This window comes from Cydia amplana, chromosome 14 (assembly GCF_948474715.1).
Source record: "Cydia amplana chromosome 14, ilCydAmpl1.1, whole genome shotgun sequence".
NCBI classification, from domain to species: domain Eukaryota; kingdom Metazoa; phylum Arthropoda; class Insecta; order Lepidoptera; family Tortricidae; genus Cydia; species Cydia amplana.
The window spans coordinates 8124271-8137547 of record NC_086082.1 but is presented as its reverse complement, the minus strand read 5'-3'; the positions used below and the strand labels follow the sequence as shown (position 1 = coordinate 8137547).

The following is a 13277-nucleotide window of genomic DNA, read 5'->3' as shown; positions in this document are numbered from 1 at the left end:
ACGCGCCCGCATTCAATACGAAGTAAAATGCCTGCCGTAGAAGATGATAATCGACAATAGTAGGCTAATTGAAGAAGTGGAATGGAGACCTCTATATATTTTGTAATATTTATTTATTAAGTAGAATCCTTTATTTAACTTAAACAACGTAGTCATAATGGATGCACCTCATGCAATATTGATTTTTTCGACGTTTTCATCGGGTTTTTTAATACGAGTACAACGACCACGGCCGTCTATTCGAAATCCATGTTGATGACTGCGTAGAAAAAAGTCGTGTTGCTGTCGCTCTCGTGCGCGCATCACGGCGAGGAGGTGATTAATTTGTCGTAAGAGACAAATAAGTCGCCTGGCGACTAAGTTGCCCGTGCTCGCATACCCTTATTTCCCTGTCGCTTATCACGAAAATGGGCAGAAACTTTCCTTTGGCAGGACAGATATAATAACCCCTTTACTTTTTCATTTATATAATATTAGTGGGAATGATAAAAAAATTTCGAGACGTAGTCATGTACATGTTTTAGAATGAGAACAATATACGATTATTTCACTCTAGCGCGGCATTAATTCCTTAATCGATATTATATGCTGGATCGTGTAAGAACCTCTTAATCAACCTGCAATGCTTTCTAATGTAGCTCAAACAGACAATTTCAAGTTTGAAGAAACGTCAAACTGACGTTGACAATTTAACGTCAGTTTTATGGGCATTGATTTGTGTGGTTTTTTCTTTGCGTTAAATATCTAAATAATTAGTGAAAAATAATGGATAGCAACGTTTTAATTTTAAAAGACTACAAAACAGTACAAGACGTAGTGCATGAATATGAGCCTACGTTAAAATTTGGGCATATACCTTTAGTCATTGATAATGGTAAGTTCTTTTAAGTAAGTTTTGTAGAATCTATATTTTATTGAAATAATTCCTACATTTACGAATGTTTTATAACTGGAAAATTCTGCCAGGGTCGTACCAGTGCCGTGTGGGGTGGTCAATATACGATGAACCTCATTTAATATTCAAGAATTTAATAGCAAGGCCTCGCAAAGATAGAGTGAAGAAAGATGCTGAACCGCCGGTAACGCCGCCAATACAAATCGGAAATGATATTATTAATATAGAAGCAGTGAGGTACAGACGAATATAACTTAAAAAATATAGTTTACACCAGGTATACAAAATGTGTGTGTTGTCCTTATAATAACATTTTTGTGTAATTTATAATTTCAGATTCCAGTTAAAAACACAATTTGATAAGAATGTGGTAACACATTTTGAGGTGCAGGAGCAAGTCTGTGACTATATATTCTCTCACTTGGGCATAGACAATGAAGGAAGTGTGCCCCATCCTATTGTAATGACGGAAGCTTTTGTTACCCCAAATTACTGCAGACAGTGTAAGCTAAATTTGTGTAAATGCAATATTATAATGACATGGACCTGATCTGATGATGGAGACAGGAGGTAGCTATGGGAACTCTGTGATAAAACAATGCAAACTAATTGTGGATGATTATTAGTTGCCTGTGGAAAGAAAAGTACAGTCAGTGATAATAGCTTGTACCAAAAATGAAATTTGCCTCTTTTCTTATAATCCCAAGTTCATAAAAAAGTACTCCATTTTTTTTACTTTCTACAATAACATAATCTTCAATTGCAGTGATGTCCGAGCTGCTATTTGAAGGTTACGGCGTGCCGGCAGTGAGCTATGGGGTGGACTCCCTGTTCAGCATGTACAGGAATGACATCGGGGATACTGCGCTCATTGTCAACTGCGGCTACCACACTATACACATCATTCCTGTTATAAGGGGACGGGTTATTGAGGAGCATGCAAGGAGAATTAATTTGGGTATGGGTCAGTCAGACAAAAGTGCTCTTTTCTAACCATCTCCATTTTTAAACTGCTATAAAGCCAAGGATCTTTAGTTTTATCTGGAAAACACCCATTTCTGTAACCACCTAAAGTTACTAAAGAGCACCACAGTATAATATCAACTAGAAGCTTAATCATTAATATGATTAAGTGATTATTATCATATTAATACAGGTGGTAGTGAGATGGTCAGCTACCTCCATAAACTTCTCCAGCTAAAGTACCCGGTCCACGTGAACGCCATCACCATGTCGCGCGCCGAGGAACTCCTGCAAGAACACTGCACCATAGCCCTGGACTATCAGGAGGAAATCAAGAAGTGGGCCAACCCCGACTACTATGAGGCCAATGTGAAGAAGATACAACTGCCTTATGTGCAGACAGTTAGCTCCTCGGGTTTGACAGGTAAGAATAGTGTGTATGTTACGTTACTGCCATCATGTGTGTGTTAGGGTCGGCAACGCGCATATAATACCTCTGGGGTTGCAGGCGTCCATAGCCTACGGTGACTGCTTGCCATCAGGTGGGCCGTATTTTTGTTTGCCGCAGACGGAGTAGAATAAAATGACGGGCTACTGCTTTCATCTATAGTGAGATTTTAATAAAATACAGATATTTTTAAACAGATTTTTTTGTCCACACCCCTAAAGTCTATTTTTTTATTCGGTAGACTAAAATGACATTTCATAGACATTTCATTTCATTCTTACAGCTGAACAGCAAAAAGAAAGAAAGAAAGAGATGGCTCGGAGGCTATTGGAAATTAATGCGAGAAAAAGAGAAGAAAGACTAGCGGAAGACGAGGAACAATTGAGCCATTTACTCTCATTACAGGTAAATAATTTCTATGACGTTTATTCTTTTAAAAGTAAATAAATGCGATACTTTATTTGAAGTAATTTTCTACAGGATATGATAGAGGGCGGTGACACGGACGAGTTCAACGAGGCCATCAAAGGATTGGACTTTAAAAGCTATGAGGACCTTCAGGTTTGATCCCAAAAACAATAAAATATCTAGACAAGTTTTAGTCAGATTTAGGCATCTATCAGACAGACTATGGCAGCCATTCTCAAAGTGTGTTCCGCGGAACCCTAGGGTTCCGCGACACCCCTGCAGGGGTTCCGCAAGAATTTAGAATAATTTAGAATAATAAAATAAGCATAATTATTATGCTTATTAATAAAAAAATACACTTCTAAAAACTATTGTTTTATTGTAGGGTTCCATCAAGTATTTCGCTTTCCAAAAGGGTTCCGTCAAAAAAAAAGATTGAGAACCACTGGACTATGGTATAAAATTCATGATAATTGGAGGTGGATTGGTTGGTTAAATTTCCCACCTCCCTACCTCAACCCCTAAACGCTTCACGTCAATAGTCGATTAGAGCCAAAAGAGAGGGAAAGGGGGCCCCAAAATCACCCATATGTGAGATACTTCTCACATATGTTGTGGAGGCTCTCTATATTAGTAATCTGGTCACAAATATAAACACAACTTTATTGCTAGTTGCTAGTGTTGCTACCCATCATTATTCTGACGTTTATATATTTATTACAGAAACAAATAACAAACCTAAACATGCGCATAGAAAAAAACAAGCAGCGTATTGTGGCGGCGGCGACGGCCGACGAAAATATTGAAGTACGTCCGACCGGCCGCTTCCAACCGCCTTCGGACCCTGAAGCTTTCCAGATATGGCTCAACGACACAAGGACGAAGGTAAAGTTTCATTTTGTTATTAACTTATTATGAAAACTGTAGGTTGTTTGCGGTCGCGAAACCAGCTGTAAAACAATACGTAACATTTCATTTAACACCTTAAACACCGTAACACCTTACTCCCTTGTAATAAGGCGAAAAATGTTACGTATCTTTGACGTCAACTACACTAAGGGGGTGGCGTTATGAAAAGGTTAAAAAACACAGGTCCTAAGTGTCTAATCACTATCTGGGATTCCGAGGCGCGTAACGCGAGAGAGTTAATCTTGGACATACATACGAGGGGAGGCTGCAATATTCGCGGCCTAAGTTAGAAAATAAAAGAAATTAAAAAAAACGATGCTACTTTTTCTCCGCCTCTTTGGCAGTTTAAATATTGCCGCCATTACTAACGATTAAAATAATTAACATTTACTTTAATACTGTCTTTCATTTTTTTTCTTAGGCCGTGAACTTTTCAGCAGCCTCGTACATACAGACAGACCGACGCAGAGGGGCTTGTTTTTGAAGTGAAAACTTCTTTAGCGGCGCTGTGCACTTTTTGTGATGGGGAAAAAATGATAAACTCGTAACAGGTGTCACGTGACCGTAAGACGTAAGACTAGGGTTGCCAACTATTTTTTGGTGGAATATAGTATTTTCCAGAATAAGGCAAAGAAAATAGTACTTTTAGATAAAATACTAAACATAAGTGTAAAATACGTTTAATCGGAAATATAGTATTTTGAGTTTTCACTTCTGCCGGCACTCCCTGAGTGCAACCCGTTGTTTTTTAGGGTTCCGTACCCAAAGGGTAAAAACGGGACCCTATTACTAAGACTCCGCTGTCCGTCCGTCCGTTTTTGACCGAAGTTAAGCAACGTCGGGCGGGGTCAGTACTTGGATGGGTGACCGTTGCTTGTTTTGCTCTATTTTTTGTTGATGGTGCGGAACCCTCCGTGCGCGAGTCCGACTCGCACTTGGCCGGTTTTTTTTTGTTTTATAAGATGTATTGATGCGCAGTGAGTACATTGGTTGGTTTTGTGTCAGTATCGCGAGTTGGTGTCCCGTCGTGAGGCTCGGCGCGCCCGGCGCGCGGCCATGGTGAAGCGGCGCACCGCGGCCGCCGCCGAGCGCATGCGCGTCATCTCGCGCCTCGCCGCCGCCGGCGACGAATTCGGCAACCAGGACTCGGACTGGGACGCCTACAAGAGGTAACGACTCTATGTCAGAGTATTATGACCTAGTATTGCTCGGCATGATTAACAAATTCATTGCCACGCAGCCAAACAAGACATTCGCGCCAGGCCGCAAAAATTTCGCCATATAAATGCATGTAGTACCACGATCCCCGGGTCGTCCGGCCTGGGAACGAAATAATACCCGATAAGTAGTCGGGTTTTCGGCACTGAATGTGTTAAACAAAGGCCTTTGAATTTATGAACGGCCAAACATTGAATTAAGCAGCTGCTGTCTTACAAGAGACTGAATGAATGTGTGATTATAGACTTTCCAATTTGCGCACTAGGCTCGTTCGGCGTTATAAAATTTCACAGCTTAGGGCTCATTTAGACGGTGCGAGAAGTCGCATGCGAGTTCCTTTACATTGCGTCATTTGATCGGTCGGCTGAATTGACGTAACCTCAATGGTCCGCAATGAAACTAAAATCGTATACGAGTTCGCGCGCCGTCTAAATGGGGCCTTATGGTCACCGTAAGTCTTTACGAGTACATGCTCCATGTTGTGGCTAAGGTCGTCAGTGAACTCCACCCTTGTCCAGAAAATTGATAAGTATAAAATAGTACATTATTGTCGAGGCTCGGAAGTAGCTACTTGCTGGCTGAGGATTCGTTTTAAACGGACGACCCTGGGAGTCCGTTTAACTGAATCCGAAGCCAGCAAGTAGCCTTCCAGCCGAGTCATATATAGTGCTTTTCTCAAAAATGGTGCAAGAAATAGAAATATTTTACAGAAGCAATTTTCACAGAAAAAAGTAAAACCATTAAAAAGATTTGCTTGCCGCCTTTAAAAAAAAGAAGTGTATTTTTCTGCTGAAAATACGCCAACCTATTTGAGACACCTAAATAGTCGCGGTACCAACATTATAATAATAAGTGCTGATCATCTGTTTGGCTGTTTAATGGACCTATGCCTTCATTTGATATGACCATTTAAAGTTTTAAAAAGTTTGGAACTCGTTAAATAATGGAATTTGTATGCGACATTGCAGTCCCGAAATCGAGACTGCAATGTTTTTAACTTTTTAATTTTTTGAATGACCATAAACTACGCACTTCGCGACCTATTTTTTAACCGGCAACGTCGACTTTGCCGTCCATTTTTGAGAAAATGTATCTTCAGCATCAGCCGCGAAGCCGACTCGGACTCGGAAGCGGACGGCGAGCGGCTCGTGGAGTTGGAGGAGGCGCTGCGCGAACACGAGCCGCCGCCGCCCAGCGACCAGCGCCACCAGCTGCACCTGGCCATCGAGCCCTTCAGGCCAGTCACATCCTCATACTACATAGCAGGGATGTTGCGGATGCAGATTTTTTGACATCCGCGGATGCGGATGCGGATATTTAAAGGCTCACATCCGCGGATGCGGATGTCAAGATTAGGTACTTAGAAAACGTCAAATATTACATTTTTAGTATTCTTTTATTTAAAAAAAACGAAACGTTTAGTATTTGAGCAAGAATATAGGTGCGGTAACTACGCCGACTTTTCTGGATCTAGACGATTTCGTTATAGGTAATGACGAAATTACCTAAGCACTTACGCCGCCGCTAAGACGTTCCTGTACCAACTTGTTCGACATCCGCATCCGCATAAGCTCCGCATCGATTTTATGCGGATGCGGATGCAGATGCGGATGTTGAAAATAATGCGGATGTTCCGCGTTTGCGGATGCGGATGTTCGCAACATCCCTGATACATAGTACACTTTAAATAACACGAATTACGCTGGTTTTACCTGAGTGCGCGACCCAAAGGAGCTTGAGCGGATGTGATAGGCAGATGCACGTATCTACACGTAGTACGCATACGCGTATACGTAAACAACGTAGTAGATACTAAGCAAGATTCAGATTCAGATGTTTTATTGATAAAAGGCAATAATTTTACAAATCAATAAATAATGTACAATATAAATCACTATTACACTTAAATAATCTTACATTTCAGGTACCTGAAATTAATTATTATTACATATTTATATTAATAAACAGATAAGACACCTCTCCATCCGATAAGATTAACAATATACTTATTATATAGTTACATTATTAGGATTACTGGAGGAGATTAGTAGTGACTTGTACAGTCGCCATATCTGATATATCTGATGGCGACTATAAGTACACTGTCATAACATAAACTTATAACACAGTAATCTGTTTTGGTGCTTACACCCCTCCTGGCGCTGTGTCTATTACAGGAGGCTACGCACCTATGTTTCGCACCGTATTGTAACAATCACAAAAGGCAATATTTCCTCGCATGTTTGAGGAAAAATCAATTACCTAATGTGTCGTAAAATCATCATACATCGTTCCTCCCATTGGAGCGTTTCCATAATAAATTTATCCGAATGACAAGTGTTGACGATTAACGATTGTCACCTTGGCGACGTCCCCTAGACTGCTTACTCATAAAGTACCATATGTTTTAAATAGGGCTCCAGAGCTGATATTTCAGCCGTCGATGATGGGCAACCTGGAGGCGGGTCTGGCGGAGACCCTGGAGTACGTGTTCAAGCACTTCAGCCCCGAGGACCAGCTGCTGCTCGCCAATAACGTCTTCCTCACGGGGGGCTGCTCCCAATTCCCTGGTAAACACCATTCATTCATTTCATTTCATTCATTCGTTCTCTCTTCGCCGTGTCCGACGACATCAACTCCATCAATCAATCTTCTCCGCATTATGGAAGGCCCGGGCTTGCAATGCCAGACTTCGTCTTGAAGACGCACTATCTACGCAAATGAGGTGAACATAATGACTACCTATCATTGTAGTAAAAAAATAGATTTCGGCATTATTTTATTCGTAGCTGCTTAACCTTTTGGACGCCAATGACCGATATATCCGCACCGCAGGTTCAACGCCAAAGACCGATTAAACGCTCACAGACCAACATAGACCTACGTGCATATGCATAAAGTTCAATTTCAGTTTTGACACTTGGGTGACGTGGCGTCCGAGTGACAGCTTTTGTGTTTGACATGGCGTCGAAAAGGTTAAAAGCAAAACACAAATGATGTTTTAAAAATTTTAAGTGATCACTCGTTTACTTACCTGCATGTTTGATCAACCATATTGATTCCAGGACCTAGAGTCATGCATGAACTATGACTTTATTAACGTTATAAATTAAGTTCCATAGATAGTGGTCCAGCCAAAGTCTTACTTTGGCGACTGTACTTCACGCGTTGTGCTACTAGGATACTAGAACGTAGCGTAGTCAAACCAAGTCGCTAAACAACATTTTTAAATTCCAGGTTTAAAAGAAAGACTAGAAAGAGAGCTCCTAGAAATGCGTCCGTTCCAATCGACGCACAAAGTGGTCACCGCTAAAAACGCAAGTCTGGACGCCTGGTACGGCGCTCGCGACTTCGCCGGCAGCAACGAGTTTGAAAACTGGTGCGTGTCTAAAGAAGACTACTACGAGTTAGGGGGAGAATATCTGAAGGAACACCACTCGAGCAACAAGTATTACAAGAGTCCTGCACCTATTGTTGACAATACTTTGGCTCCTGCTGGCGACGCTAATGTGGTCAAGGAAGAAATAGTTGTAGACTGTTAGTAGTTTTAAGGTAGGTCTTAATTCTGTTTGAATATAAGCCGAAACTTTAAAAGGGTGTTTTTTTTTACAAATTTACCAAAAATGAGATTCTCAGTTTAACCTTTTCGACGCCGTGTCAAACACAAAAGCTGTCACGCTGACGCCACGTCACGTGTCAAAACTGAAATTGAACTTTATGCATATGCGCGTAGGTCTATGTTGCTCTGTGGTCTGTGACCGATTAATCGGTCTTTGGCGTTGAACCTACGGTGCGGATATATCGGTCATTGGCGTCCAAAAGGTTAATTGTTTGAATATAAGCCGAAATTTGAACGGTGTTTTTTTTTACAAATTTATCAAAAAGGAGAATATTTAAAAACACTTTTTTTCTTGAAAACCCTGAAGCCCGGAGAGTCTCCTTCATGTGAAAGTCACCTATGCTTTTTAGGAACATTCGTTTGTGCAACAAGAGAGAAAATTTATTTTTTCGGTGTATTCCTACTTGGCCCCGCCGGCCATAACTCGATATTCTTTTTAATCATAAATTTTTAGATTAGTAGGTTCTAGTTAAGGGTGATATAAATTAAAACAAAACATCTAGCCACAAATATCATGGCACGTTTATTTTTCTCCACTACATGGCGACTTCTAAAAGAATCGTGACTTGTTATTTTGCATTTCACATAGTTTCTTTTTTTATTAGAGCTCTGCAAATGAGCACTAAAGAATAATTTTACAATGTATATTTTTCCATAAAATTAAATAAACTCTGTTTTTATTTTGATCTCGATATAAATCACTATGAACTGAAAAAAATTTAAAACACTTTGTTAGTTCGCTAATTATATTGATTGATGAGACTATAATAAAGAGTACATTTAAAAAATCACATTAAAGCATATACATAATGCTGACTACATAGACACTCTCACAGCCCCGCCTACTGTAGGTTGCATACTCAAAGTATAACAATAAACTATTCATAAACAATAAGGATATAATTAATAATTCACATAATATGAAGATTTATAAGAAAAAATCAAATATATTTGATAAAATATCACAAGTAGTCAGACTATAAACAAGTAAATAAATGATTCTTGTAAAGGAGGCTGTAAGAGCGATATTCGCGTGCAGTTTAATACACCACAGTTAACAAACCTAACTTAAAACTAGCCTAAAAATTTTAACAATAAGAAAACAGTTTAGTAGTTAAAAGTATTGGTCATTAAAACTCTGAAGAGCTATAACTAAATGACAAACGTACCAAAACCATCATGCCATGATGTTTGCTTAGAGACATTTTTAATAAAAATTTGGAATTAAATTATGTAAAGTACTCCAAAATTTGGTTAAGTATGGCTTAAAGCCACGTATAATTTTATTATAATATAGATGATAATTGTAAAAACAATAGTGACTTAGAAATAGCTCTCAGTATATAAAAAAAAAAGTTAAAATCCTTAGGCTGTACTCTCATAACGATTACAATGTAAGCAACGCAATAGTTGGCAAAGCGGAAGTTCGCATAAATCTAATGATACAATAGAACTAAATATATGTACCTTAGACATTATGATTACACAAGGCTCACTGTTATCTGCTCGTTAACCTATTACACGATCCAACGTAACTGGTCGACGGCCGGGCCGCCTCTAGACTAGGACTCGGCCTCAAGGTAGTATACATTACACTCACGGGATAGGATATGTACGATTTCAATAACCGAATGTAAAAGGGGCTTACAAAACAACGGGCTGGTCCGTCGCAACAACCGCTGATGGTAAAAAATAACAAAAAACAACGCTGCCAATATGAATTCAAGTGAGTATTCTTACGTTTCAATGTGGATTTCTTTCTTTTTTAAAGTAATTCAGTCTTTTCTACGTTTGAAAATAAGTAGAGGAGACGATAAAAACTATTTTTACGGTTACGTAAATTGAAATGGCTCATTACTTCTCTATATATAGTAACTAACATCGGTATGTAAAATAGTTTAGCAGTGAAGGCACAAAATAATAGATCCTCTACCTTATTGCCAGACCATACAGTTTATGTTCCTTCACTGCTGTTATAATAATATATGGGTCCTAGTATCTTACGAAATATACTCCCAGTGAACAAATTCACCAGATTATGTAGACGAATGTACCTGCATTAATCGAAAAGTCTGAAATATATTTCGTAACACACAGGACCTCGCGCCAACTTCTGGAATGGCCCGGCTAGGGTGAGGTACCATAGCTCATATATGTATAATTTCAAGAGAAAACAATAATAAAGAAAGTGAACAAATTATAACGAAAATATATTATTAATTCTAGAAAATAAAACGTGATCACCCTCGCCGCGCCACATTGATGTTGTAACGCAATATACATTTATATATTTTATATGTACCTAGATCGCTATGTTGGTGTTTCTATTTCCATTCATATATCTATGGATAATACATGGTGTCAACACTGTGAAGCACCTAAAAGGTAGTGCTACACAATGCCGTTACAAACTATGTTTTATAATTTTCAATGGTGAGTTATAATGGTAGCTGAAAGATATATACTACTCGTAAAACTCAAGTTAGTTTGTCTAAATAATACTGTTCTCAATGGCTTGGTAAGAAACTTACTAAAAGTGTACAAGAACTTGAAGACAATTATCTGATAGTCGTAATTTAAACTTATAGTTTTATTTCTGGGCAACTAAATGCATCCGTCGTATTCATATTACCGTATTTTATCTTAAAATATTGTGTACATATTTTTTTTATTTAAAATGATAAATGAGATATTGGCCTATTTTCTCGTGTTTTCTTTTAAATACAGAACTATCAAAATATAAAAAAATATCGAGGACTATCAAACAACATTCATATGTATATTATTATATGTACATACATCTACAAGGAAATTTAGTTTTTTTTTATACCCAAAAGTAGTCCCGCACTAAGTATTCTAATTTTAGTCGAACGATGTTTTCCTCAATTTCGACTCGTATTTTTGGTAGCAGACTCATCGTTAGTCCCTATTATTTCTATCGTGGATTGTTTTCTTTCCATACCAGTCAATAAATAAACCCTACCAATATTTACAATTACTAACCGAGCACATGGACACACGCAACAAGATGGAAATAAAATAATGCATCTATGCAACAAGGTAAACAATAACAAGGAGAAAAATAAATCCAAATAAAACAAAAAGTATGATGTCGGTACGTAACACACTAAGAGAAGGCGAGTACTCTTACAATATTCTATTTCCAATTCTACCCTGACCTGCAGACTTAACTAAACTTACTCTACCACTCATTTACAAGAAATGGCACCAATCTATCTTTGATATCAAAATGGCAAACCATAAGGAACCCCCGCAGCGGACACGGCACTGACCCGTCCCGAGTGCACGAACGTCTCGACATTTTGGAAGACTACTGCGCTATATACTATTCGTTATTACTAGTATTCGACAAACGACTAAGGGAAATAAATAGTATGGGTTTTTATCGATTTCCTTTGTGATACGGTTAAGGGCATATATACTATATTATATCCTAACTGGTAAACGATAACACTCTGTGTACGACATTTTCAAGAAAATACTCTACACGAACATTCACATTGAAATTTAGTTAATGTATATGAAGTTTAATCAATGGTGTTACGATGATATTGCCTAATGTCGCTATCCGCTAGAAGGCACACAAAGTTTAGTAAGAAGCTTCACAAATTATACGCTCTGTCCGTGCGAGCCCGCCTGCGCGGGCGCACTTATTGCCACGAGTACCGCCCGCCTACGCTGCGCACGCGCACGCGCACGGTGGGCGGCGTCACACGCATTGAACACTGAACATAACTTTACCAACCAACGCAATACGATTCAAAAATATTGCCAATTTTATGTTGCAACAGGCACTTCTCTGGATTTCTCCAATAAACATCATATTAAAGTTATTCATTTTGTGAAGCTTTCAATATTGCCTCTGAGGAATCTGCACTTTGTGGAATTATTTGTACTTCTTCATTATTATTAGTTTATATGAACTGGAACCGTCTTATGGATTACTACGGGAAGTATCATCTAGTAATTTAATCTTTTCAGTGATCAAAATACGTCTCATCGGTAACAGCTCTATAAAATTATCCGACTTCATTATACACCGACACATTCTATTCAAGTTAAAGCATCGCAATAAGATATTGTTACAATTCACTACGCCTTAAGAAGATTGTATGTAAACGACAAGCGAACGGCGAACGTCAAAATTTAGAATTTCACAGTTGGAGATTTCCCATTCACGATCCAAAAGTTACCACTAAGCAAATTAGAATATGAGATCAAAAATTTAGGCCTACAATCTATATGATGAGACTTTTTTTAAGTAACGATTTATGAATGCCACCACGAAGCTTAATATAATTATGTGATGGTATAGATAAATCACAGTTGTGGATATAAATCACAATGCATATCATAGGCGGTACCGCTACTGACTACACGCTACTCTCGTCCTATTGTGATGTCCACCAGTGGCGGGCTCGGGGCTAGACATGGGTAACTCCGGAGTGATAGATAAAAAAGATATATACCTTTCTCGTTTCATGAATCACTCTTGTCTTTACGAATCCGAATGTATCAGTATATCCGTACGTCTCACTCCCTCGGCGACGATTTATGAAAGCGATAAGCGAAGTCTCGGTCGCGCATCGACCGAAGTAACACGAACGAGCGACAGCGGTCGTTCGGACGGATTCGGACGCGTCATTATAATTAACTACTCTCTCTCTCTCATGACTCAAAGTCAGCAAGTGCCGATGTTGCGAGCGGGACGACTGTTACACACGGATATAAAGATATAAAAGAGTGATACATATCCCAATGATAAAAAGATATATATCAATCTTTTCCCTACTGAC

The 13277-nt window shown here is 38.9% G+C and overlaps 1 protein-coding gene across 1 annotated transcript; it reads left to right on the top strand.

Annotated features, from left to right (window-relative positions):
- Positions 1-724: 724 nt before the first annotated feature.
- On the top strand, positions 725-8417 carry LOC134654059 (actin-related protein 5). Its single transcript, XM_063509473.1, has 12 exons — positions 725-874; positions 967-1132; positions 1232-1398; positions 1662-1853; positions 2052-2282; positions 2590-2711; positions 2787-2867; positions 3438-3599; positions 4629-4792; positions 5941-6078; positions 7257-7411; positions 8079-8417. Exons 1-12 carry the CDS (start codon positions 766-768, stop codon positions 8381-8383), a joined length of 1992 nt encoding a protein of 663 aa, XP_063365543.1. The 5' UTR covers positions 725-765; the 3' UTR covers positions 8384-8417.
- The last annotated feature ends 4860 nt before the right edge of the window (positions 8418-13277 follow it).

Bases quoted from the DNA above. Each gene is read 5' to 3' on its own strand.
- LOC134654059 (XM_063509473.1), top strand. From the start codon at position 766: ATGGATAGCAACGTTTTAATTTTAAAAGACTACAAAACAGTACAAGAC. The intron at 2,283-2,589 runs GTAAGAATAGTG...TCATTCTTACAG, and splicing joins TAGCTCCTCGGGTTTGACAG to CTGAACAGCAAAAAGAAAGA. The intron at 2,712-2,786 runs GTAAATAATTTC...AATTTTCTACAG, and splicing joins GCCATTTACTCTCATTACAG to GATATGATAGAGGGCGGTGA.